General features: G+C 43.0%; 1 protein-coding gene across 4 annotated transcripts; it reads right to left on the bottom strand.

Annotated features, from left to right (window-relative positions):
- Positions 1 to 1,983: 1,983 nt before the first annotated feature.
- On the bottom strand, positions 1,984 to 26,225 carry PROSER2 (proline and serine rich 2). Of its 4 annotated transcripts, none has more exons than XM_085082698.1 (4): positions 26,069 to 26,225; positions 16,626 to 16,841; positions 6,661 to 6,913; positions 1,984 to 5,771 (listed from the first exon to the last, which is right to left on the bottom strand). In XM_085082698.1, the coding sequence occupies exons 2-4, from the start codon at positions 16,803 to 16,805 to the stop codon at positions 4,780 to 4,782; spliced, it is 1,425 nt and encodes a 474-aa protein (XP_084938824.1). In that variant the 5' UTR covers positions 16,806 to 16,841; positions 26,069 to 26,225; the 3' UTR covers positions 1,984 to 4,779. The 4 variants fall into 4 exon arrangements, with proteins under 4 accessions (XP_084938824.1, XP_084938842.1, XP_084938834.1 ...); XM_085082716.1 differs by lacking the exon at positions 26,069 to 26,225 and adding an exon at positions 25,850 to 25,991; XM_085082708.1 differs by lacking the exon at positions 26,069 to 26,225 and adding an exon at positions 25,769 to 25,791.
- Between the last annotated feature and the right edge of the window lie 1,461 nt (positions 26,226 to 27,686).

Raw genomic sequence — 27,686 nt, 5'->3', positions numbered from 1 at the left:
ACTGCAGGCTGGTCAGCCTGACCTCAGTGCCAGGGAAGGTCATGGAGCATCCCCAGTGCCACCACACAGCACATGCAGGACAACCAGGGAATCAGACCCAGCCAGCAGGGGCTTGTGAAAGGCAGGTGCTGCCTCAACAACCTGAAATCCTTCCATGACCCAGCTGGAGGGTGAGGGGAAGGCTGTGGATGTGGCTTCCTGGACTTCAGCAGAGTCATTGACATCACCTCCCACAGCACTCTCCTGGAAAAGCTATCAGCCCACAGCTTGGACAGTGCTCTCCTGGCTGCGTTAATCCTGTCTGGATGGCCAGGCTCAGGGAGTGGTGGGGAATGGTGCTGGACCCAGCTGGCATCCTGTCACTGTGGTGTCCTTTAGGGTTCAGTGCTGGGGCCAGCCCTGGTTAACAGCATCATGGATGACTTGGCCAAGGGGATCAAGGGAGTTTGCAGGTGCTGTGGAGTTGGGCAGGAGTGTTAATCTGCAGGAGGGTGGGAAGGCTCTGCAGAGAGATTGGGACAGGCTGGATCCATGAGCCAAGAGAAGGAGGTTCAACACCAAGTGCCAGGTCCTGCCCTTGGGTCACAACAATGCCATGGATCACTCCAGGCTGGGGGATGAGGGACTGAAAGAGTGGCCAGTGGAGCTAGGGGTGCCTGGGATGGCAGAACTGCCTCAGGGTGCAGGCAGGGTCCACTCTGCTCTCCCTGGGCTGAGCTGGCCTGGTGCTGCCTCCCTGCTCCAGAGCAATCCCCCCAGAGCAGGCCCTGCTGTGCCTGAGCTGTGCTTCCCTGGCTCCCACTCTGCCAACAACCAGCCAGCTAAAGAAGGGCTGTGATTTTTACCCTGGTGGTTCAGCTATACAACACTTTGAGCTTGTTCTGCAGAGCTGAAGTTACTCTCTGCTCAGACCCAAACAGGACTGGATTAATACTACCCCCTCCCTCAGCCTTCTGACTTCCCTGATCCCTTTATGGATAACACTTTCTGAAGTTGTCTACTCTAAAGTGAGAAACCAAATTGCATGTGTGTGTGTATAAAACAGGAGTCAAAACATCAAAAGCTTCTGCCTCAAGCTGCAGCCACTTGAAAGGCTGCAGGTGCTGGGCAGCTGTGAAGCTTCACCTCCAGTACTGGGTGAGGCACTGGAACCTCCTTTAAGTTTCACTACAGATTGAGCCAACCTAAATTCTCTCCCTCTGGCTCCAGGCTGGAGCTGGACACAATTACAAAAGGCCACCTGCCCTGCCCTGGCTGAGACATGGAGCTGAGCCCTGAGGCAGCCCTGGAAAGCTTGGAGACAAGGCTGCTGCACCTGCTGATGCTTTCTGGCTACCTCATCCGGCCTCAGGGATGAAAAAGTAGCTCAAGCAAAGGGGAAGTATTTCTTTTTTCTAGAGTGATTTCTATTCTCTCTTTTATGACACACGATATTTGGACAAATGCTCAACAACACCTGAATACTTATAAAGAAATCCCTCTTCAAAAGACAGAAAGGCAGCAAACACAGATGCACATACTCAGAAGGGATGGGTAGGAATGTTCTCTGACAGGGAACTTTGACCTGTGCAACGAGGAAGATTTCCACACTCACTTACTGAAACAGCTTTGGAAACAGAGATGTTATTCTTCTTTCAGACAGAAAATATTCCTCTTGGAAAGGTCATTTTAATAATGTGAAACATTGTGAGAGAGGGGCTTTTGTCTAATTCGAACACTGTTCAGACTGAATTTCACTCCAGCAAGTACCCTGATCACAGCTGCTGCCCAGCAGTGAGAACACACATCTCTTGTCAGACATAACCTTTTTTTATTGTCCCTCCTCTATCACCTGGCCTGACAGGGTTGGGCTCTGGCTAACACACATCCACAGTTGCAAAATGAAAGGTTATTAAATCAATATTAGCCATTAAGAAAAGGCACCTCCCTCCTCCAAGAAAGAGTCATGCTACTGGGTGGCAAAGAACACAACAGCACCTCCCATCAGCCATCATTTCATTGGGTTTATTCTAGTTTAATAGATGATTTATCAGATTTGTGCAAGACAGCTACCTCTAGCACAAAGGGGAAGAAAGTAAAATCACAGCAACATATACACACAAAACAAGATACACAAAATAGAGCTAAATTTATATACAGGTTATTAGCAGCTAGACTTAACTTCATTTAGTACATGGCTTTACTCACTACAGTTTTAGGCACAGAGAAGAATTTATCTGCTATGATGAAGAGCCACAATGAATACCTCGTTCGAAGTCCTCCCTGGGCAGAAACTGATTTACCTAATGAGGATCTAACTCTCACTTCCCACCAGTTGAGGACACAGCCCTGCAAAATGATGAAAGAACATGATCCAGCTAATTCAGTGTACAGCAACTTTAGATATTAAACATCTATTTTGGTATTTTTTTAAAGTAGGGTGATGTTACAGAGTTATTGAACTGAACTGGATTTCAATGAAACAGTGTCAGGGTTTTTTCCCCCCTGTTTGCTTAGCATGGACTCTCAGCTGTAAACAACTCAAAGAAGAGGTGGCAAGAAATGATTAGATGTGGAGATTGCTTCGTACGCACTTCACATTCATAATGAAGAATTTGCTTTACCAGGATTTAAAAGCACAAAGGTCGTGAAACATTTAAATTTACTTAGCAGATTATGTTAATAAATTATGATGCATCATCCACATGTCGTCTTCCATTGCAGCCTGCACTGCAGCACGTGCTTGGGTGTATTTTATGTGTTCCCTCATGTTTCTGATTTAGGACTACAGACTCAGAGCACAGCAGAAAAAGCCTGTGCTTTACTTGCAGCACACAAGCAGCCTTTTTTTGTTTCAGCAGCACCTCTCACGTTTGATTATGCATGCCCAAGTGCTCTGCCAGCCCAGGAATGGCCACATATTTTAATTACTGATTGCTTATGTATAGCAAGCCTGTCACAATGAGGAACATGATCACTTACTGAGCGAAAAGGCTGAAAAGAATAACTACAGAACAGAACCAGCCAGATACGGTAACAACACAATTAAAAATTTAAGCAGCAAGCAGATAATTATTAAAAAAAAAAACACAACAAAAAACCCTTTAACTTATGAGGCAGGTTGAGAGTGACACAAAGGTTTTTCCTTCACGACAGCTTTGTTTACAAGTACAGCTCAGCAAGTTTGAAATACTTTATCACAAGAACTACAAACGTGTTTATCACAGTTATGTCAGAACTCCTCGCCAAAGGGTGTGTCAGTTTCTGCTGTAGCCACCCCTCCTCTTCTCCAAGGTTTATTGCTCAGCTCCTTGGGAGAAGGAGTGGGTTGGTCGAGGCTTTAAAAAGTGCAGAGAGTAAGTCAGTTTTTCCCTTTAGAAAAAAATCCAAAACACCGAGAAATCAAACATGGAGGAATAACAAAAAAAAAAAAAAAAAAAAAAAAGGAGAGTTTGAAGTTTGGCATTGATTTTAAAGTGGCTATTCTTGATGTTTTCAGGCAATACAAAAAGGGAAAGTGTTTCAATGTGGGAGGGCAGCTTTGCCATATTAAAAAAAAAATCATATTAACACACAAATATATTTTGGGAATATCTTTAACAGCTTGTCTATTGAACAAAGGCAAGATACCACCGAATTGGACCATTCAGGAATTATGTGCTCTTACATGCAGCTCTCCTGAAACTCCACTTAGCCTGCAAGACTTTTGGCTGTAACTTCTGTTATGCATTGGCAGGGCAGAATCAAATAAGGCTGTGAATAGAGGATTATTAGGGCTGTCAAACTACAGGAAGACCAAATGACAGTTTTAGAACTAACACAATTTATAATTCGTGTAGTACAGCTACTGTTCCCAAAGTAACAGTTCCTTCCCAGGAACCCCAATGTGAAAGACAAGACTTCTGACATATGGGTCTTGCTTTTGGTACAAAGTTAACTTGTTCCTATGGCTTCTCCACTGTGAGATCCTCCCTGGGACAGAGCAGTTGGGGTCACAGATTGTCAGGAGACTCTTTGGCTGTCAGTGCGAAATCCATGCTCGGTGCATATCCTTGAGGCTTTCCTGGTGCCTTTCCTGGACATGTGGGTTGCTCAGGCGTGACCAAGAAGCAGGTGGCTGGGAAGGGAGGGGAGACAAGTGAGGCAGTCACCTGTTCAAAGTTTGGGCTGCTCTGTCCAGGAGAAGGTCAAAGCAGGAACCACCCTGTGCACAGTTCTGAGTCAAGTGCAGAGTGAGGGAGCAGAAGACTCCACCACTGGCAGGGAACAAAGCCAAGCCAGATAACACAGACAACAAAAAGTCACAGAAGGGTGTCACACTGTCAGAAATTTCAGCTGTGACATCATCTCGAGCTCCCACAGACAGACAGACACAAGGGCAGGACAGATGGAGCTCTCAGTTTTGGCTTCAATAAGAGCAAAAGGAAGATTTGCCATTCAGTTTTGCTATGTACAACAATACTGCACTGTACACTTCATTAACTTCATACACTTCATGATGCCTGCTACAGTCCAGCATGAATTAAATAAAATTCCTCTTAGTCACAAAGAGCAACAGATGAGTATCTCTGTAGGAAGGAGAGCCAAAACCCACTGCTGTACATGACCCTACATGGTGCCAGTCCTTCTAGGATAAACACAAGTGGCCATTCCACAGTGTCTAGTACCTCCCTGGCTTGCCTGAAGCAGAGAACTTTCCCTTTTTTCTTCCAATCCGCTTGATCCCAATCCTGTTGGGACTGTTCTAGCACAAAGCCATGCTATGACTTTCCCCCCACTGCCACAACGTTCCCATCCCAGTTACACAGTCTCCTTCAGTAGTCCCAGTTTCCGGAGTGCCTCTCTCCTGGCTTCTTCAGTTGAGCCACGGCCGGAAAACTTCACCGTTATCCCTTGGGATCGAAAGCCTGAAGGTCTAGGCAGCGAACCTGACCTCCTCCTCATGTCCAGGCTCACAGCAGGTTGTTTATAATCATTACAACTTTTTTCTGTGTTCTGCTGTGCGCTGCTGACTTTGTTAGCGGCAAGAGCCACCTCTGGTTTGATTGTTACAGTTTTGCCCATAGGAAGGAAAGGGCTGGGCTCGCTTTTTAAAATCTCATGGATGTTTTGATATCCATTGGTAACAGCGTCTGCCTGCTTGGGCTGCACATCAGGTTGCTGAGTGTTTGGGGCATGGTCCACTTGGTCCTGAGCTGGCTTTCCCTTAACTAGGCCAAGTTTTGTCAGGGCTTCGTAGCGTGTTTGCTCAGAGGAGAGATCCCGTAAGGAAGAACTTCTGTTACGTGACAAGAAATCGTTTTTGTGCAGCTTCTCCTCCAGCTCAGCTGCCAGAAGAGCTCCCCCATTGATGTTGGCCAGCACCTGAGCACGCCGCTCCTGGACGTTAACCGCCGCTTTGGAAATCGTCTCGCTGAACTCCTTGCCACTGATATTTGTTATGTTGATGTTGCTTGGGAAGCGGTGCAGTTTGGGGGCAGGGGCAGGAGGGTGCTTAGGTGCTGCAGAATAATCACCGTTGGCTACCAGGGCTTTCTTCCTGTCAGAATTCCCTTCCTTAAGGGCGCCAGGGAATCGCGCCCGGCTCTCCGCCTGCTGCTCAGAGATCTTCTGGGCCATGATGAGAGGAGTGGGGATGGAACGGAGCAGCTTTGGATGCTGCACCGGAGGAGGGGGTGGAGGAGGAAGAGGAAGTGTCTCAGACACGGCTGGTGGTGGTGCAGGAGGGTGTGGGGGAAGGTCAGCAGGTACAGCTGGCTGAGGGCTCTCGGCTCTCCGGGTGGCATCCACCACTAAAAGGCAAAGCAGCAAAGTCATTAACTCTTCACACTGAGCAGAATGCAAAGTGTGAAAGCAGAATGCATTCCTCCCCTCTCCCTACCTTTCTAACTCAACCTCAGCCCACATAGCCAGAAGAAACTTTAACTGAACTCTCAGCAATGGCACTCACAGGCAATGCTACAGCTCAAATCACCATGTCTACAGTGTGGTCACTATCACAGCCCTCTCTCTGCTCCTCATTCACAGTCTGTGTGTTGTTTCACTGTGCTTCAATGGCTGCTTTTTCATAAGAGTTTTGCAGTTCTTATTTTTTTATTAAGACAGCCAGGAGAGGACTCATTACATCCCACTGTGTGTACTAGCTGATAGATTCATTCTCCAAACACAGAGAGAACACACTCTACAGGGTGACAAAAACAACATGCCATATGCTATCTTGTCACAAACTCACTGATGGGATCATGTGCCTTTCAGTCCCACACAAAGTAACACTGAAAACAATCTGCTATCTTAAAACTCTTGGAGAAAATCTTAAGAAATCTTAGGAAGAAGCAGAGCATAAACAGGTTGGTGAATACTGTGTGCCTTGTTGCAATGACTGTGCACAACAGTGACAAGTCAGTCTCCAGCTTAGAGGACTGAGAGCAGACAAACAACTTCATCAGAAGCATGACCCCCACGAGGGAAAAGGAAAAATTAGGAAAAAAAGTTACAGTAACAGCAAGACTTTCAAAAACCCTAAGGCAAATTAAAATCCGAGTACTCAAAGCTCCTGATGTGTAACAAATTTATCTTGAGGTAGTAAGGAAGGTACAGAATTTCTTTAGCTGTTTCTAAGGAGAACTGAATAGGTCAGGGCTGATCAAAGGAGAAACTCACACTTAAAAGAAACACAACTACCTGGCTCTGTATCTCTGCTGGAAGGGCCTTCATGGTCACTGCTCTCAGGTGTTGACTGCACTAAGTCAATGATATCTTCAGTCTCTGAATGACTGGACACATTTTCTTCTGTTGACCTTGGGGACTGACAGTGGATGCCACTGTCACGTAGGGCCATCTCCTCCAAGTCATCTTCTAAGGCATCTATGGTTTCCTCAAAGAACATGAGAACATCCTGTTCTTCATGAGTTAAGTATTTCAAGCTTTCATCATCCTATGGGAAAAAAGAAGAAAGCCAGGAAGATTAACACCTTCCCAAAGAGACATTCAGACACTACAATGCAAGAAGACAAAAAAAAGTTAAAAAACCAAAACAGCAGCAACTGGTATCATGCCCTTTAAAGTACCCAACTTTGGGGAGCAGCAGGGAAGAGAAAGAGTGCACTCAGGACAGTCCCAGAAAGGTTGATTCCCTTTTTTGCTTTAGGTCAAAGGGTGACTTGGCTTCTAGAGGCAAAACTGGAGCTGAGAAGTGTTGCTGCCACTACAAACTATTAACCAGAGTTACTTGTTAGATTACAAAATAGTAATAGTAATAGTAAGGAGAGAGATGGTTTCTAAAGATTTTACCTCTGAGTTACAGAAAGAAAAACCCAAGAATAAGTATGAAGATGTGTTCTCTAGCACTACAGGGCCTTAGGCTATTTTCTTCAGCAGGAAACAATCCTGTAGACCACAGAAGTGATAAATAATCACTTGGATTATCCAGTCTTCATTTTCTCTGAGTCACTACTGTTGATTAACTTGATTAACACATTATCACTATGAGAAGCTGAGAAGCACTGCATGAACTCTATTCCCTTTACCCTGGGAAAAACTCACTTTTCCAGAAGCTTGGATATGACAAAGAATGAGTAAGAAAGGCACTACATTAGGACAATGGATAAAGGAAAGACATTTCCCAAGGGAACTGTGTAAGTTCTGGAATGTAAGTATATGTTGTTGAAAAGCAAGTGAGGTTTTCCCTTTTCTGGATTGAATTTCTCCCCTGCCAAGCATATACTGGAAACTTTGCTGTCAGTAAGTCAACAAGAAGCAGCAAGGACACCTCATTGCACGTGCAGACAGGGTAAAAAGGCTACTTCTCAGTGGAGGGCTGGGAGAATTTAGGTAAATACATAAAGGTATGCACTACAAATATCCAAGAGGTAGCCACATTCTTGCTAGGGCAGCACAACTTGCTTCAAACTCACCATGCCTGTTCAGATCATCTTACATTAGATTAGACTAAAAAAACCTGTGTGCAGCTCTACCTGTTAACTCCTTGCACAAACAAAGCTTTTATCCCCATACTCAGCATTAAAAATAAGAACAACATAGCTCTGTAGGCAAGTCATGCCTATAGATTAGGAAATATAATGTGCTGCATTGTACCCAGTGGCAGTTGGTCTCCAAGCACTCAGTGTTACAGATGAGAAAATAAATGCTTTGGGGCTCTTAGCTGCCTTCTCCTGTGTGGCCAATAGAGCATTTGGTGGGTGGGAAAGATAAACAGAAGTGTGGGTATTTCTAACTTAGTCTTACTATCCATAGTGTACTGTCAGAGTAAGTAACTTATTCCAGCTTGCAGCAAAACTGCTACAAAAGCTAAAATTTGGATGCCATTTGCCATTGCCTGTTTAAAAGATGAACTTCAAAGGCTGACGTATTCCACAGCTTGCACCCACCAGTTTCAAAGGCCAAGGAAAGTTTTACAGCTGCACTTGAAAAGCAAGAGACAGACAAGCCTTCCTTTTTTGTTTTTCGGGTTTTTTTTTCTTCTTCCCTTAATGGATGTTGCAATCTCCTTCCTTCCCCACCCAAATACTCATAGGGCTGCTATGTCTAGTAGGCGAGAGAATGACAGGAAAAGAGCCCGTGTTAGGTAGCCCTGAGCTGGAGCTGAACAGGAGTCCAAGAACCTTTTGTTGAGGGTGAGCTCATTGCAAGAGCCAGACTTACACAGGCAAAAGAAAAGAAAAGAAGTTGTGTTTAAGAAGTTCATAGTGGCAGCAAATCCAGAGCGTGGTACAGGAATTACCGCACCACTATGCGCCTAAAAACACTGCTCTCCCATGTGAGCATAACTTGTTTGATCAAGGGCTGAGCAAAGAATAAAGCAAGGAAGCAAAGACTTCCAGAAGCACTTCCTTCCATCCTCTTCTGTGCTGTAAGACTGAGCACTTTTCCATGCCAGGGAAGATTTGCGGGAGAGCTTTGCCTGATTTAACCATCCCTCATGGATCTTGCCAAAACGAGCAGCGTCTCTTTAGGTGAAGGATCTAAATTGAGTAACCATCCCTTTGTAAACACATTTGTAATAAATAGCATACCAAGATGTGAAAGGCCAGCCTCATCTCTGTTAGCACTTCTATCTGTTTTCTCAAGCAGTTTCCCTTCAAGATGATCAATGTCACATTGCATCAGAAAAAAACCCAAAGCCAAAACCAACAGCTCTGGAGAACAGGCAGTGTTAGGTCAGGGCACTGTGCTGAGATGCAAGGCATCCAGTCTGGATAGAAACTCCCTCAGGCAAGGCATGTTTCAGTTTGCCAGCCAAGGAAACAATCCCATTTTAGACACACAATCACAGTGGGGAAAAAAAAACCTACTCAGGCTGGTCAAACCAAAGGAGCTCAGCGATGTAAAGCAAGCAGTGACTTGCTTTATTCCCACCTGTATTACCTGTATTATAGTAAAGCCTTCAGAAAGATGGGAGGAATTGTTGTAACTTAACAGGTGCCAGTTTTAAGTAAGGTAACCTAGTCTATTTGCAATTAGTTCATTTTCCATATATTCCAAGTACTGGAACAGTTCACATTCTTTCCAGGCTGGTTTTCCAGGCCTCCCTTCTTCTTCATGAATCCAGGTTTTTTAATAGTCAAAGAAAAGTCTTTTTAGCTACTTGAGTTATTCACCTCATCGTTTCCATCTACTCCCTACTCTTGATACACAAACACACCTCCCAAAACTAAATCTCACATACACCTAACACTACAGACTTTAAAACTACTGTCAAAAGGCATCCTGAATTTGAAACTTGAAAATTGTGCCTCAGCTTAAAATTAAATTAGAAGGATTAAAAAGACTGCTTGGACAAAAAAATTTGGGATGCAAACAGCTGAAATAGCTGAGTATGCTCAGCTGGCATTAATATTTTAGATCTCTGTGCAGCCAAACATTTCCTGCTTACGCCAAACAGGAAAGAATCTGTTATAACAGTGTTTGGTATAAAAGAGGGAAAAAAAAAAGAATTAAGAGAAAGAAAATAATAGAATCTGTTCTACAGAAAAGACTGTTTGATTCCTTTCCTACCTGTTCAAGACAATGACTTAATATCCAGAGGCCCACAATTTTTCATATGCATCTGAAGAAATTCTGATCATCACATCCAGATCTAAAATCCTAACACCAGCACAACTTTGACAGAAACAGAGCAGCACAGGAAATCCCAAGACATCTGTAGTGCTTAAAAAAAAACAACCATGCACAACCTAAAAACTGCTAAGGAACCAAACCTCAATTAGCAAAATACCAGGAGAACTGGTATTCAGTTAATAAATCAGATTCAACTGATTTATCAATCACTTGACAGCACCCAAGGATTAACAGGCACAATTCCATGGGAAAGAACTGACTGGATGTTTCTCAAAAGAACCATGAAGGGAGCAAACTATTCTAATGTGTATTACAAAGGCCAATGTAGCACCACTTGGGCCACAGTCTGTTAATAAAAAGGCAGTTCTACTTGTCAGAAGGGGTGAAAAGGAAAACTCTGCATGCAGGAACTGTATCAGAACAGGTATAAAAGCTTTAGCACAGATGAAGAAGTCAAGTACCTCTGAGTAGATTTACAGAAAAGGGAAACAGAATGGATTGTACTGCTGCATTACTAAAGCTGGAAGCAAGTGAACTACAGCTAAGAACATGAACTACTATACAGGATCAGACCAAAAAGCCCATTCAGCTCAGTAGCCTTCAGCAACTATGAACACACAGGACAAGGGAAAGAGGCTGGTGGGAGGTGTTGCTGTATATTGGATGGATATATATTTTTCTCCCCTAAATCCTTCTAGCAATACATGGCTTAAGGACTTCCCAGATGCTTCTGTGTATTTAATAGCCCTTAATGAGCTTTTCTAGCATGAATTTGTCGTATTGTTTGAGCCATGGAAATGACTGGCATTCACAGCATTCTGTGGCAGGGAGTTCCAGAGTGTAATTGTGTGCTGTGTCAAAAAGTGCTTCCTCTACAACCCACTATCTGATGGTTTTGATAATACCATTTCATTTGGTGAAGAAGACTATAATATTGAACATTGTTTTCTTCAGTTTATGAGCATAATTGTACCCACGTGCTTCATAACAGGTAGCAAAGCATATAATCAATAGGTCGCAAATGAGGAAACAAATTAACTGCAAGTACTTAAAAGATCAACTGGATGAGCTAAAGTCATAAACTGACCAAATTACTTCTAACCTATTTTTAATGAAAGCAAGCAGAATGTCTACGTAAACTCTGAAGACACTTCTTTGATAAATAGTTAGGCTGATCAGTTTATAGAAATTAAGGGAAAAAGAAATTGTGTTAGAACAACATTGAGAAAAGTGGGGAGACATTTCAGACAAAAGCCACTAAATAATTTTCACCAAAAAAAAAAAAAAAGTCAAACTATTTCACACCAAGCTTATTTCTCATGAGAGGGTTATTGACTTGGCCTCGATGGTTGCAAGCACAAGATGTCATATAACTTGATTTGAAGCCTTTATGGCATGGCCCCCAAAAATGCACTCAGATGAACAAAAAAATGATGCTGAGATGAAGTTAGTGCAAGTTACCTGTGCAATCTGTGATTCTGTCAGCTTAAGTGCCATAAAGAGGGAAAAAATCTGCTGTTCAAGGATGCAGGTCTCATTCTGGGATATATTAACTAGGGTGATGACACGACAGCACATCCTCATTCAGAACACAGAGTTCAGATTCAGTTGCTGAACTTTGGAAAGGATGCAGCCAAGCTGGACAGGGTCCAGAACAAAGCAAGGAGTACTGCGAGTTTAGCTGCACAGGAAGGCTCAAATAATGGAATGCATTATATTTAAAACAGGGGAGGATGAATGGGTGGTGGGCAGATGCAGCCCTGTGTGTATTTTAATATATAAAAAGTTGACTACCCATATAATCACAACAAATCTTCTCTACATGCACTGAAGGTGACACAAGTAGAAGTTGGCTTTCATATTACAGAAACTTTAATGCAAGTATTCTGAGAAAAGTAGTGGAAATATACAAAGAAAACACTCTGGAAGTTCAGGAATGCCTATCAGTGTGGTTTCAAGAGCAGACTTGCCCACCTGCTGGAATAATCTCTATCTACCAAATCCTGCTTTGAAGCAGAATAATACAGTTTGTGCATAAAGCCCAAACTGCCTTCAGGACCTATTTTCTCACTAGCACATTTTACAGCAAGATCATTCCTTGCTAGCAGTCAGGTTCTTATTTTTCCAAGGCATACTGCTTCCAGGTCATACTAACATCAGTTTAAAGTGGATGAAGCATAGCATAACTCTCTCCACACCCTGTAAGGAATGGCTTCTACCTGCCCCAAGGCAGCTGTATCCCTACAAAGCAAACAGTCAAAAATTCTTCTCATTTTTTTGGGTATGGTTATTTGGCAAAGTCCTTAGACACAGTGAAAGGTCTTGTAGTACAGTAAAGCCTGTGGAGTATCAAAGGGGAAAAACACATTGATTTTATGAAAGGCATCTTTCTCAGGACTTTCCCTTGAATGTACCTGAAGTGCAGCTCAGCATCACAAGACTCATTCAAATTGTGAGAAAAAGGGGTGGCAGTGGGCTAACAGACACATGATCTGTCCTTTTCCAGAGCCCCTAAATCCACACTGGATTCCCAGTGTATTTTCCTCAGATTCCTCTTCAGAGGGGTTGGCGTAAAGGGATACAAACATGGTGCCCTTAGAATGCCAGGTCTGTTGCATCTGAATTATCTGTACTGATCCAAAAAAGGATAAAGATCATAACAATGAATTTTTAGGCTATGAGAGACACCATAACTACAAAACAACCAGGTCACTCCTGAGTTAAATGTCTGTGTGAAACAAAACACTGAACCAGCTCAGACTGTTCACAGGATACTTGCTCTTCATGTCTATGTAACCAACATTCAGAATGTCACCTGTACTATATACAGGATTCAGGAGTGACAAATCATCTTCAGTGACTGGCTATCAAGTCCTGTTAGAGCCAGAAGGGAAGCTTATTTGAAGAAATAACAATCAATACAAGAAAAATATCTTTTTTAGAGTCATGGCCTCTCCCAACTTAAGGCATTTGATTAGTGATCAAACTAAATCACTTGAACAAATTATGGAGGTCACCATTGCCCCAAAAAGAGTGATGGTGAACTGTGGTATTAATCAAGGATCTGTGTGATCCAAAGGCAAAAAAATAAAAGACACAGTGTGATCCACCAAGAATAACAAGAACTCACCATCCCTCAAAGCTATCCCTCAGTAAGACATGTTCAGATACAGTACTGAAGTTCTAGCAACAGATCCAAGGCACTGACACAGCTTATTATTAGTGGCAGTTCCAATTAGCACAGCTCACTTTAGGTACAACCAGCACCTCTGCCATGATTTTCACAGGTAACATTGTCCTAGCACATTATTCACACTTAGGAACTAAAGCAGTTACTTATGGCTGAGAATAGATACCCAGTCCAATTACCAGAGTGAAGCACTGAAAGAGGATTGGCTTTAAAAAGCTGGTCTGTGCCTATTCAGTCAATGGAACAAGACAAATTGCTTAAAAAAAACCCCAAGACCTAGTTTTATCTTTAAATTAAGTGTCCTTAAATTGCTGGAACTATATTTCATGGCTAGTTAATTCTTATACCACATGTCTGGGAGTGTCATTCCAGACTGGGTTTTGGAAGCTAAAATTGCCAAGAACAGTATTTTCGTTTGCCCTCACTCTTGGATAAGTGCAACTGATTCCATGCATCAAGAAAATACACTTCTCTCAAGCAGATATACGGATATCCTCCTTGTTAAAAAGAAACCAAAATATACATGCAAATTCATGTCCTCATATTTACCAGCTTTTATGGCTACAAACTTTGACGTGAGATGAAGATATCAAGGCATACATTCCTCCCATCTCAACTCAACTTTCTGTGACAAATTCATCAGAATAAATACAGACCCAAACATCTTTAATTTCTGTGGAAATTCTCCTAAAATCAAGGCAGCACCTTGCTTTCCATTTAAAAAAAAAGAAATTTGGCTTGGAAGCCTACAGTTGTCAAAGATTAACTAAAAGCATCATCGTGTAGGTAAGAGAAGCTGAGGAATTTGGCAAAATTAAACTGAAGTGACAACAGCTGAACTGGGAACATCCCACATACAGAATTTTCACACCTTTTTAGCATGTGGCAATTGATGTCCATCTCCTAGTCATTCCTAAACTGACAACCAGTTGCCCAGCAAGTGATGCCAGCAGCGACACACAGGATGCAGGGCCAGCCAGGAGTCAGCCAAACCAGCTCTGAGCAGTCAGTGAAGGCTAAAGCCAGTCCAAGTTTTGTCCCCATTATCACATCCCTGCGTTTATCTGAATTACACAGATGCAATACAAAGGTTATATTTAGTGACTAATGTAGTTTGACACTGAGAAGCTTAAGAGTCTGTTTTTTTTACAATCAAATTGGAAGAAACCTGCAGCAGTTCAGGCCTGTCACGAGAAGCACTGTTATACTTCTTTCCTTTGCAAGGCCAATACAAAAGTCCCCCAAAAATCAAAGCCAACCCTGACCTTCCTTGCCATGTCTCTAGGTGAACAGACCCAGGAAAGTGATAAATGAAGAGGCTGTTAAGTCTTTAGCTGCTTCTGTTTCAAGGCTATGAAGGTTCAGTGTGCCTGAAAATACATCCCCTCCTTTCTCAGAATGGGTGTAATAAGAAATTCTTTGTCTTCATGAAATTGCCTATTTCTTTCTCCTCATTAGGTCATCAAAGCTTCTGCATTTTCTGAACTTTTATAATAAAACTATTGAAGCAAGAAGATAACACATCTAGGAGCATGTTCCAGCAATTAGGCAGAATAGGCAGAGTTTCCTTCATGTTCAGTTTAACACAAACCCAATCTCAAATTTGGAAACTGAAATTATGCCTGTATTGAGAAGAGTTTTCCTTGCCCAACCTGTTACTCCCCACAGGCAAGCTGTCAGCCTTATTGGACACGCCATCTACTACAGTGCTGGAAGAACAACCATGGAAGGGGATCTGTGGCACCACAATTAAACTTGTTGGTACACACTTCACTCTATTCATGAACAAACTCAAACAAGACAAACTAAAGGCTCTGAGAACTTGTGCTAATTCACAGGTCTGATGGGAATTGCCTAAGTCTGCGGCTAACTTTTACTCCATCTATAAATGACTGCATTACAGAGAAGGAAGGGATTCCAATTCTAGCTGATGCATCATCATATGGGTTATCACATGGCAGGATCTAGTCAGACTAAGGGAATCTACGTCATTTTCTGACACAGCAGACCCAGGATGAGACTGTACAAACAGGCTGATTTATACATAGCTTTGTTATTCAATACTGATCATTTCAAATGTCCAGTCTCATGCCTGCTATTGCAGCTAAGAATAAAACCCAAGGCAACATGATTGACTACTACTGTAATAACCTGGGAAACTAGTGGTAATGAGCAAAATTAACTTGCAACTTATGTAAAATTAAGTTGTAATTCTCTAGCAAAGTACTACTTCCTCTGTAATTCTCTAAAATTCAACCAGTTTTCATAAAATAAACAACATACACTAACTTCCTGAGTCCAAATGGTGTGCTTAACCTCTCCTACCCCAATCCTTCACAATGTTTTTCTACAACAGATCAGAAATAGTTAAGGAACTAAATTTCATAAGGCTTGTTTTGTGTTTTAACTAGCAACACAAGCTGAAGGATAGAGTCATATTAACAGTATTTTCAGCAGAAACAATGAAAAAAAGGAAAAGCTTTAAAATTGCCTCCAGGTGCCAGAAAGCTCACAAAGTAGCTCAAAACCATGAGTGCGTTTGACGTATAGCTAAATACAGGTTTTGCCACTTACTCTTCCACAAAAAACTACCACATTAAAAGGAAATTATCAGGGAGGGCAGAGGGAGAGAGACAGAAAGCCTAATTCCATATTTAACGCAAGACAGAGATTTAGATTTCCACTTACGGCAAGCATGTTTACCAGAGTACTCTTTTCTCAATTAAAAATAGATGCTTTTCAAATGGTTGCAATGATAAAAAAATATGGAAGGAACTATACCTGCTTTCTAGGCTCTAGCCTGTCACAGTACAAAGTGTACTGTTGAGTTCATTGCCTGATTCACCCTGCTAATTGGGAAAAATGCAGAAGTGCATCCTACTCCCTCAGTTACTCACTCACGATTTAAATGGCCACACACTCATACTCACTAATGTGAGGACGGCTTTGTTTATGGTGACATGTTTGTTACTCATCTAATTAAGGTGGAATAAGCTGAAACCTTTATTCAGGAGCGTCAACAAAGAGATTAAGCAAAAAGCACTGTGTAGAACAACCACTATCCTTAAATTCCTTTATGAGCTACTTAAAAACGCAAGGGCAGAGCAGCTCTTACTGCCATTCCTGGTTCTCTGGGAGGAAGGGCTGGAGAGAAGCAACTCTCCAAGCTCTCAGAGACAATCAGACCAGAATAACAAGCTGTTGTACCAAAGCAGAGAAGTTATTTCTGGCATTTGAGTTTAACAACCGAGACAACACCAGCAACCACTTAGGATCAGAAATGGCAAAAATCAATCTTAATAAAACAAAAATCGCATGATGTGGATAGAGCTATTAATGTAATCTGTATCACTAAGCACAAGGCTCATTAAACACTTACCATGGCAAGATTTCTGCACCTAGCTTGGCTGCCACGATTCTCCACATTGCCAGCCCTCTCCATGCTCCCATGCATGTGCTCTGGAGAGATTTCAGATGCCATTTCAGGATGATCCGACAGGAGATTCCTAGGCATCACACTTTCTTGACTTGCTGATCCCGATGCAGCACAGAATGCCATCAGAGTGTTACGTGGGGCTGCTTGCTTTATTCATGTCTGGAAACAGAAAATAAAGTGGTATGGTTAAATCTGCTTGTTAAAACACTTGAAAAGGAATGGAAAACAAATGCAAAAAAAGATCGCACACAAGTTAATAAAGGACTTATCTGTATGCTCTGGAACACATCTACCCCTTTATGGGCATCTTTTTAAAGAAATGGTTGTATTCAAAAAGATAACTAAAAAAATCTAACATGGAAAGGTTCTGTACCCCATCTCTCGTGCTTCCAAACCAGATGTCTACAGACAGAAGCAAGAACCCTGCATATATCCTTGTCCTATAGATTCAATTTGTGTTTTCCATTATGACACATCATTAACAGTAATAAAATCCCACTGGCTGAGATACCAACTGGCCCAGTTCAAGTACCTTTATTTGGTTTTAAACAAGAATTCTATTTATGGGATCACACGAGGGAAACAGAACCCCATTCATTTCCTAACACTGCTGCAGTTAACTTGTGTTACTGAAGCAGCTCTATGCCACCTGCTTCTGGTGAAAGATCTATGAGCAGAGCTTGGTGCCATTTTTGCACCAGCACATTACAAACTGCATTTTAAAGCTTCAAGAGCTTTTATTTCACTCAGCCATGAAGAAACAGTACTTGTACATTTGGAAGACACTTACTGAAACAGACATATGCACTAGCACTCACTGGAGCAAAAGTCCCCAGTTTAAGCTTTCCCAACGCCCAGTTCTGTAAAACCTCTCTGAATTGTCGTCATCTCCCAAAACACTCTGGCAGAACTTTTTTTTTTTATTCTCAAGGACACAAACGCAAAAGTCATCTTAGTGCACTAACAGCATGAACGGGGGGTAGGCAAAAAGTAGAACCTAGCTCATTTCTCGCTCCAATACATTAAACCACCCTCTGCAATGAGAAATTGCCTTGTTTGCTAACAGTCCATCTTTTCACCCACCCTGCCTGTGACCCGTGAACAGCAGTGACACATTCCCCAAAACAGCTGGTTGTGAGGTACCACCTTATATGCCACCAGCTGGGAACTGGACACCATTCCCCTGACACTGCACAAATTAAATGAGATGGCCCTGCTTCCCAAGTGCTTCTCCCTTTATTATGGTTCAAGAGGCGACACGAGAAGCAAAGTCAAGCCTGAATTTCCAATTCAATCAGATTACTTCTCCTTGCTCCCCATGGCTGTGGGCTGAGGGCTGAGAAACCAGAGCCTTCTGGTAAGCTGATTAGTGTTTCATAGCAGTGAGATAACATCTGCCAATAGTGAGCAACAATTCCATCCCGCTGATCTCTCATCCCAGGAGAGGGCTATGACATTACCAGAGGTGCAGCACCAACGTGTCCTGTGGGAAAGCTCCCACACAATGTAGCTAGGCTGCAGTCCAGCAAGTCTTGGGAGCACATTCACAATCCGGAGCACTGGGTTGCCACAACAAAAATATCTCAGAGCCCTGCTTATGAACATTAGGTCCAACGATCAAGATTTAGCCTTGCTTTAACACAAAAAGGACATTCTCCCTTTTTTCTATTAATAACTTTAGCAATAAATGATATAATGCATCCTCAGGATAATAGACTTTAAGTGATGCCACAGAGGTAGAAACACGCTCATGGTCCTTGTTTTCAGACTCACAGGACAGGCATGGGAGCACTGAGGCAGCTGCTGTACCTCTGGGTGCTGCAGAAAGCCAAACAGGAAAAGAGCAGCCCAAGCATGGAACATACCCTGCAACAGCAGCTCCATCTGCAACAAACCCTGTGGCGCTGAAAGCCACACATAAACACACCCCCACAAGAAAATCTATGCAATTTTTAGATGCCAACATTATCAGTAAAAATCTTGACTCCTCTGAAATACTACACATGAACAAATACAAACACATAAAATTTTTTTAACACTATCAGAGAAAATCTTGACACCTCTGAAATTCACAGAAAACTCCCACTGACTTCAGATTTCAGTGACTGCCAAGGTGATGTTCAGATGGAAAAAAAGGACTAGCAAGAGGTGAGTACTCCCACTGACATCCAACACAAAGTAAATATTATTTCTCACCAACACTTTTAAGCTGCAGCATGAAATTTTTATCCAGGTGATCCCAATATAAACTGAACTCACCATGTTTGTTCAGTGCCTCAGTGATGCTATAGACTACAAGATTTCTATAATTATAATCAAAACTACGAATATTTTACAGACTATATTATGGGAGGTCATAGCTGCAGATTGTAACAGATATCATAAATAAGATCCACATTTAAAGACAAACCAGGTCAACATACTAATACAAGTTACCAAGAAACTAATCAAGAGGCCCAAATTTTGAGGTAGAAGTATTTAGGGGTATTGTCCTGCCCTCTGCAACAGCAATATCTTAGTATAACCAGGACTGAGTTTGATGGTGGGCTATCTGCATTCAGGACAGCAGGACACCCAGATTCAGCAGCAATAAACATTAAAGCCACAAATTCCAAATAACAAATAATAACTTTGCTCCCAGCAAGCACCCATTACTCATTCTGGAGCTCCAGTTCAGATGTTTCACAAAGCTCCTGAACAATGACTAAAGGCAGTGAGTGCTGCTGGTTCAGAGAGCCACCCACACAAGAGCCAGTATCAAACATTACAGTACCAGTCCTGCTTTTGTGTTGGGAGCTTGCTCTTCTTTGGGAGTTTTCTCATTTCAGAAAAGCTTGGGAGTGATGCAATGGCCTGTGAGCCTGCAGAAAAGGTGTGGGGGAAGATTTTTCTCCTCTTCTATCTTTTACATCATCTTTAACACATCAAGGGCACATGTCAATAAAATCATAATCCATTCATATACATTATTTGTTCTCCCCTTTGCTGTGTTTTTCATGCTTTGGGAAACGCCTACACCTTCGTACAGTGTCTAGAGCAGCTACAGCTGAGGCTGCCCAGCACTGCTGCAATACATATAGCGTGTTTTACAGACAAATTCCCCTCCTAACCATGGCTAACACTAAAATCCCTTCACCCTTTTAATGTCAACTCTATTAAGCAACAGACTTCAGAGATTTAAGACAGAAATAGACAAGAATCTCATGAATTTCCAGACCCCACAGTCTGTTTCAGTAGGATTGCCCAGGTAACAAGCAGGGTTCAAAAATAAGGTAACCTTGATCAGAGAGAGCAGGAGCAGCAGGACGACAGGCGGCTGTTCCTCCTGACCTTCAGAGATGCATTAAAAATGAAAGCTGCTTGCAATGGGATTTGTTGTTCAGTCATTGTAGTGGGTATTTTTTAGCTTGGTTTAAGAGATGTCTGCCCATACCATTACAGATTAATAATAAAAAAGCTATCACACCATGACACAGGAGTGCAGAAGTGTGACAGGGACACACTTCTATTTGGAGAGAGGATCCCAGATATTAAACCAGAAAGGCATCTTAGGGCAGATGTGATTCTATCAGCTGAAGTGATCACTAGAGAGAGCCTTCATGAGATATTTAAAACAATACAAGTCACATATCATGCATGTTTTTCAGAGGGTAAGAGGAAATTGAAAGATTCTGAAGTTAGCACTGAATTTCACCTCCAAAGATTTGATTTTGCTTTGACAGAGGCAAATAATTCAGAGAGAATGTATTAAGTTGCCATCAAAGATAAGGTGCGGTCTGTCCTTTCAAAAAGGATATTTTTATAGTTTTGCTGACTAAGGTTACTTCTTCACTGAAGCTCAATGTTAGCATTTACAAGGGACTGTTTCTATAGTAGCAGGAGACCGAAAGAATTTTTTATTAACAATCCTGTTTGAAGACTAGCTTAATAGGCAAAAAGATCAATCCCACAAAAGTGCAAGACATTTAAATGCTAAAAATCAACTGCTACGTAAGCCAGGAGCCAAAAGTCAGCAGACAGCACCAGGCCATTAACTGCACAATATACTTAAGGTGAGTTGACAATTTTTAGAAAATGATCATACATTTTTAAAAGGGCGCAAGATCAGTCTGTCCCTTTCACTATACATACAATTTCCAGAACACTCTTTGCATGAAACATTTCTCAAGATAGATTTCTCAGCCTCGAGTGTACTCCAAGCATCACACATGCTTTGGCTTTGTTTTCAACCAGCTCCTTCTCAGTGATTCAACTGAAACAGAAGTGGTCAGTGAAGTTCAAGGCTGGTTTAATGTCAGCTGTGTACAGACATACCAATGCACATACTGTCAGTCACCTTGCACTCCATGCTGGTGGTTGAATTTGGAGAGTTAAGCATCTGGAAAAACATGTGGAAATACTCTGTGGTCATTAGAAATGTTACTATGGGATGGGTTTCATAAAAACGATGGTAGAGGGACAGACTAGAGACCTGTATCTCTATCAGCCTCTGACAGCAGAGCACGTAAAACAAGGCAGAGGAGAGTAGGAATTCATTCAGATTCCTGTGTGCTGTGGTCAGGAGACCACAAGGCTTCCCAAAACAGCCAAGGTGTTTGTGTCTAATAACCTCATGAAGTTTTCCTTGTATTAAGTGCTCCTGCAACATACTTTTGAACCAGCTGTACAAGATCAGAGCTAAACAAAACCAGCTGGCCCATGACATGTCTTCACTGAACCACTGCTGTTCCAAACTCCTTAAAACCAACTGATGGTTAGTTATGGTGGATGAATTTACTCCTTCTGAATAGGGCTATCAGCAACTGATTTCTTCTTAACTCCTTCAATATGTGAAATACTGAGTAAATCCTTGAGCTTTAGAGGTAAGCTTACTCTTGTGATGTAGAGTCAGATTTAAGCTTTCTGGTAAAAGAATAGACTAAATAATAGTACTGCCTACAAAGGCCAAACCTCACAGGCAAGTTGACTAATTCTAGGAGCACACAGGATGGCTGAAGAGGTTTTGCTAAGCACATAAAGCCTCCACAGAATCAGACAGTAAATTTATAAGCTGTTCTTACAGAAAGAATCAAACAAAACTGAAATAACAGAGAGAAGCTGATGTTTAGGAAGCAAGGTAAACCAAAACTGGCCAACATGGTTAAATTCTGACTTTTCTTCTCCATGTCGTAAGTATAGAAGCTTATGATAACATTTAGTATGATTCACATTCTTTATCTGCTCATGAAAAATCCTGTCTGAAACAGTCATGGCTATTTAACATTCAGTAGCCCGGAAACATTCCTGCCCTTGTTTAGAGAGGGACTGTCACCACAGTACGGCCAGAAAAATAGAAATACTGAGCATTAATAAAAACAAACAAAAATACACAGACACAGAATCTATGACAGTAAGGTATGCTAAATGAGAGCCAGACCACCAGTATTTGCATAGCCAGTTCCTTGGATATCAATGCTGATTTGCAAAACAGGTGACCAGTAGGACTGAACAATGTTTAGCCAAATGTGAACTCAGGCAGCTCTCATGTCAGCCCATGACAGATATGCAACTTCAAAGTAATTACAGAGTGCCAAGAACCATGCAAGACTCCCAGAATTCAATGTATGTAACCCCAATATTTTGTTTTAAGTTTTCTGGTTTGTGTGGCACATTTGTGAAAATTCAAACTTTCCTCTACAGGCTGAGGAGCTACAAAATCCGTTAGTTTTAAAGTTAAAAACAAAGATTCTCTCAGTCTTCTAAATCTGGAAGCTGGAGCCTCAAGAAACACACTGAATGTCATTCATACAACTCTCACTAGAATTTGTGAGAGCTGCCAACAATGAAATAACTAATGCTGTGTACATATATTTTTGAAAAAACTAGATGGGCAAGGCAGCAATTCAGTAAAACTTAAATCTGACTTCGTTAGAACATTTCATCACATGCTTAAATGGTTCAGTGAATTGGATCTCAAATTAAATGCAGCAACCACTTTAAAAGAAAGGAAACAATCACAAACCAACATTTTCCTCACCTAAGTAATAATTCAATTACTATACTGAATTCTCCAAATCATGCTTTGCTCAGAAACAATGCCTAAGGTCACACCTTTGACCACATTACAAGATACCAGAAAATGTGGATTCCATACTGCACTTCATTCTTAACCGATCTTCTAGATTTTCAAGAACATCCTTTTTACTGTTTTGAGACCCTACTTTAGAGACTCTGCTACCTACAACCAAGCCAGCACAAGAATGTAAATCACCAGTACCTCATACTCCTCTCTGCAGCGTTTGGGAAATGCTCCTTTTTTTAAGGCAGACAGCAGAATATCAGTGCAGGATTTGATGATGCTAAACACATTGGTCCACCCTCAAGACAGAATTTATCAGGGTAAAAAAGGCATCTGTGAAGCATGCAGCCACACATCTTTACCTTTCCCCTTGCAAATAAACTCTGATCCCAGTTCACTGCATCAGCAACAGCATCACCTGAATCTCATCGCCCAAAATGAAAGCCAGTGGCAAAGGCTCCTGCACATCATTATGGATTAAACCACCAAAGATCCATAAAGTGCTCACATTTCCCATGTGTTTACAGTGACAGAATCCCTTCCTGCCCCAACTAAAAATAAAACTACAGCCAGAGACAAGTAGTTACTTTTCTTTAGATTAAGGTCTTACTAAGGATAACGATAAGGCTGGTACTCTCCAGCTGAGATTTGATGACCAGTAGCTGCTCAGTGGGAGAACTGTGTGACACCCAGAGCTGCCGACTCTAGTCCTGTATGGGGCTTTAAACACATCCAGGTGGTGGCTGAGCTCTCCTTCAACTTCAAATGTCCTTATGCAAATTTCAACAAGGAAAGCATCCCATTCTTTTCAAGTTACTCTTTTTAAATCTCCCCAGTTAACATCAGGGTGGTGCTATCTGTGACAGCCAACACTTTAGAACCATGAAGTGTACATAAACAATTTCAGGCATAGACGCCTCTGTAATTAGTCAACTTCTGTCTTGTTACAGGTGCAGCATTGCTGGGGTTTAGGGTTTCATTATGTAACTACTGCTACAGTCATAGCAATGGTGAGCTAAATCCTGTTTTACAGAGTATTCAGGATAGCAAGACGATTTTCAGCCCCAGCACAGCTGTGTCACAGTCTCACAACTGGATTTTAGGCTGCCGTCCTATGTTTCTTTTTATGACTGCTGTGCTGGTGTAGGGAAGAAAGCAGAGGATATCTGAAGCACAAAGCAGGGTATTTACTTTAAAAATTAACTAATTTATGGACATTTCATTCCTATGAAAGTACATAAAGGTCTGCCTGCCCAAGGTAAACAGAGCTGAAAACAGCACTGGTAAGACAGAGCAGTAGAGTCTTGGCCCTGGACTTTACTTGGTACAGAGATAATCCATACACACCCAATTGAAAAGAATATATTTAAGCAGTTACTTACACTGGAAATTAAAATTACTTGCTTTTATTTTTTAATTAAAAAAAAAAAAAAGGAGGAGGGAGGACATGGTAACAGTAACAGCCTGTCTGGCTGGCTTTGAAAGCCACATTCATATGCTCATTTATTTTCATGCTCCAGTATTTCAGAAGGTCAGTCAGCCTGAGACTTGTCAACTGCTCAGGAGTTAAGTTGTTCCAGTTACTATATCCAACCAGCAATCCGTCTGCCAACATTCTTGGTTAATATTTCTCTCAAAGGCATGCAGAGAAAAAGCAGCTATGACTAACAGGAGGAGAAGAGTTTTACTACTGACAAAACAGAGATGCAATATAGAATCTTCCTGTTCCTTTCTAATGCCAGGCATTACTTGCACTTTTAGTCATAAAACTTGGTTTTACTCATTCACTCTCTATAGTAAACCCCCAAACAAATCCTTTATAAGAAAGACACTGCTGGGAAAGACTATTCAATTTCTGAAAAATAAGTAATAACTTCATTTCTTGGAGACCCAAGCAAGTTACATTCCCCCCCGCCCTTTTTATTGTTTAAACATCAGCTCCCCCCTTATACAACAATAATTCCTGCAACGGAAGGAGAAAAGCTACAATCGTTATTTTTTACAGTACCTGTACAAGGAAAGCCAATCTGCAAGGTTGCATTAGTCAAGGATCTGTGGCAAAGTCTTCAAATAATATCTTTTTATTAGCATAAGCCAGAAATTGCAAAAGCTTTTAAAGCTAAGACTTATGCTTTAGGGTTTGGAAAGAAGTCTTTCCGTCTGTCCCTTCATAAAAGTGAGAGGAAAGGAAATAACTGTTACATTTCTGATACTTGTTATAGTTTAAAATCCTTACAAAATGTTTAGAAAAATTCAGAGGATGCTGTGTTATCTCTTTCCTATTTCATCCTCACGCTGGTTACCACAGGAATCATCTCCTGCTACACCCATGCACAGGACCAAGCACAACAGAGCTCCACTTAAAGCAACCTCCTCTCCCTGCCACACTAAAACAAAAACTATACAGGAAACATGCCCTTGAGATCCCGGATTACTGAAAATCCCGAGAGTGTTTTTAAGGCTGTGCTTTCTCTTTACATGCACTAAACCTCGCCCGAACCACCTAAGATTAAGATCTTAATAAGCACCAGCCATCTCATTCTTACCACCTCCAGATGGAAAAAGCACCTGACAGGGGGAAGGGGAAAAATATCCTGAACTAGAATCTTCTACTGTTTACACCAACAGCTTTTCCAATGGAAAACTTAAATTGCAGACAGTCGGAATGCCAAGAGGAGGCATAAGGCAGCTGCTCTCCATCACTCTGAGTCAGGCAGGAACAGCATGCATCAAAGTTTCACGAGTATAAAACCTTTACTTAAACACATTTTCTTAAAGCTGACGATTAGCAGAAGCAAATTTTAGATTATGATAGGGAAGAGCAAGAAATCCACAGGGGAAGAGAATTCTTAACAGCTCAACAGTGGGAAGCCAAGCCTCACACACGGCAGGGCAGCAGTTTGCTGATAGTTTTTCTCCTCCCCGCCTGTGTACCAAAACTACCCCAAGCGCAAAGCTGTTCTGCGGGGCTGTCCCTGTCCCCGGTGCCGCCCGCCACCACAGCCCGCGCAGCACACGGAGCACCCACCGTCCCGCCCGCAGCTGCTCTTGGAACAGGAGGGAAGAACAATTAAAAATCCATTAGTGAGTAATAAGAGTAACGCCGAACCACTGCCGTCGCGGGCTGACAGGGACGCGCAGCTCCGCGGCCTCTCCCCGCAGCGAGACCGAGCCGGGGCAGGCGGAGCGGCGCGGGTTCGTTCCCTCACGCCAGCGGACCCGAACCCCGGCGGAGATGAGCCCGAGAGCAGGCGGGGGAGCAAAGAACCCCTGAGCCGGGTACCCGCGCAGAGCGAGGAGAGCCCCCCGAAGAGGGCGCGGCACTCACCGGGTTTGGGGTCCGCGCCTCTCCCGGCTGAGGGCGGAACGAGAACGGGCGGAGGGCGGGCAGGTGGCCGGAGCAGCGCCGCGGGCTCCGCCGAGCAGCCAGCCCGAACTCATGCGCACTGCGCCGGCCGCCACCCACGGCGGGCGGATAAAGCGGCCGGGCGGTGGCTCTGCCCGGCCCAGCTCCGCCTCGCCCGGGCGGGACCGCCGCCTTTGTCCCGGCGCCCGGGGCAGGCCGTGAGGGAGGGAGGGAGGGAGGCAGTCCTCCCTGCGGAGAGACAGCTGCGGTTGAGGGGCTGCACTGCCCCGGGAGCGAACCCCAGTGTGTTGGAGCTACGAAGTTCGTTAAGGGTCTGGAGAACCTTACTTGTGAGGAAAGGCTGAGGGAAATGGGCCTGATGAGCCTCGGGAAGAGGTGACGGAGAGGGGACGTTGTTAATGTCTGTCAGTATCTAAAGGGAGGGTGTCAGAGGATGGACCAGGCTCTGCTCGGTGGTGCCACCCAGTAGGACAAGAGGCAAAGGGCAGAAGCTGATGCCCAGTAAGTTTCACCTGAACATGAGGGAGAATTTCTGTCCTGTGCAGTGACTGAGCACTGGGACAGGTTGCCCAGAGAGGGTGTGGAGTCTCCCTCACCAGAGTTATTCCAGAACCATCTGGACACAGTCCTGTGCTGTGTGCTCTGGGATGGCCCTGCTTGACCACTGCGGTCCCTTCCAACCTGACTGATTCTGTGATTTTGTGTCCACCTGCAGTGTGGGGGACATGGGACTCCACAGCCACCTTGTGAGGGCACAGAGCTGGGTGCCATGGTGGGCACAGTGGGTGAGGGGACAGTGACACGCTTGGCTGCCTCAGAGAACCCTGAGGTAAAGCCTGTCCCGATCCTGCCTTGGGAACCTGTGGCTGCCCCGTTCCTGAAAGTCTTCAAGGCCAGGGTGGATGGAGCTGTGAGCAGCTTGGTCTAGTCAAAGGTGGCCTTCCCTGCCCATTGGAACTGGGTGATCTTCAAGGCCCCTTTGCAACCCAAACTGTTCTATGATTCTGTGAGGCATAAATTTTGTTGGATCTGGTGTCTGAGGGGCTTGTCCCTCACTAAACTACTGGGAAATGGTGAGGGTAAAAGAAGAGAAAAAATGACTGACACAGCTGCCTGAGTCTGCTTCCTCAGTGGGGAAAAGGTTTGCATGCCTTGTTAATCTGTGCCACCCATATACTTAGCAGCTCAATAACAAATATGGCCTATTTGTACTCTTATTTATTACAAATAAATAAATACTTGCAAGTATTTATCAGGTGATGGTGATAAATCCCTCCTCCCTCTCCCTCCTTCATTTTGCAAGGCCACGGCAGCCAGCAAATTAACAGTTTGACTTATATTACACTGTAAAAATTTCAAGCTGCTCTCAGAAATCATTATTTTTCCCCCATGCTGTGGTGGCTGAAATATTCCTAAAGCAAGAAGTACTTCAAAGTATGGAAGATGGAAATGTTTCAGAAAGATGTGACCCTACACAAATAACAGAACAGGGAAGGGGGAACTGTGCCATGTGGGTCAGTGAGGAATGGACAAGATAAGACCATTCCCAGTCTGTAACTTTCTCTTGAGCATTCTCCAA

Source organism: Lichenostomus cassidix, chromosome 1Aa (genome assembly GCF_008360975.1).
Source record: "Lichenostomus cassidix isolate B80296 chromosome 1Aa, HeHo_3.0, whole genome shotgun sequence".
Classification (NCBI taxonomy): Eukaryota; Metazoa; Chordata; class Aves; order Passeriformes; family Meliphagidae; genus Lichenostomus; species Lichenostomus cassidix.
The sequence above is the reverse complement of the archived record's forward strand: the minus strand, read 5'-3'. Positions and strand labels throughout refer to the sequence as shown.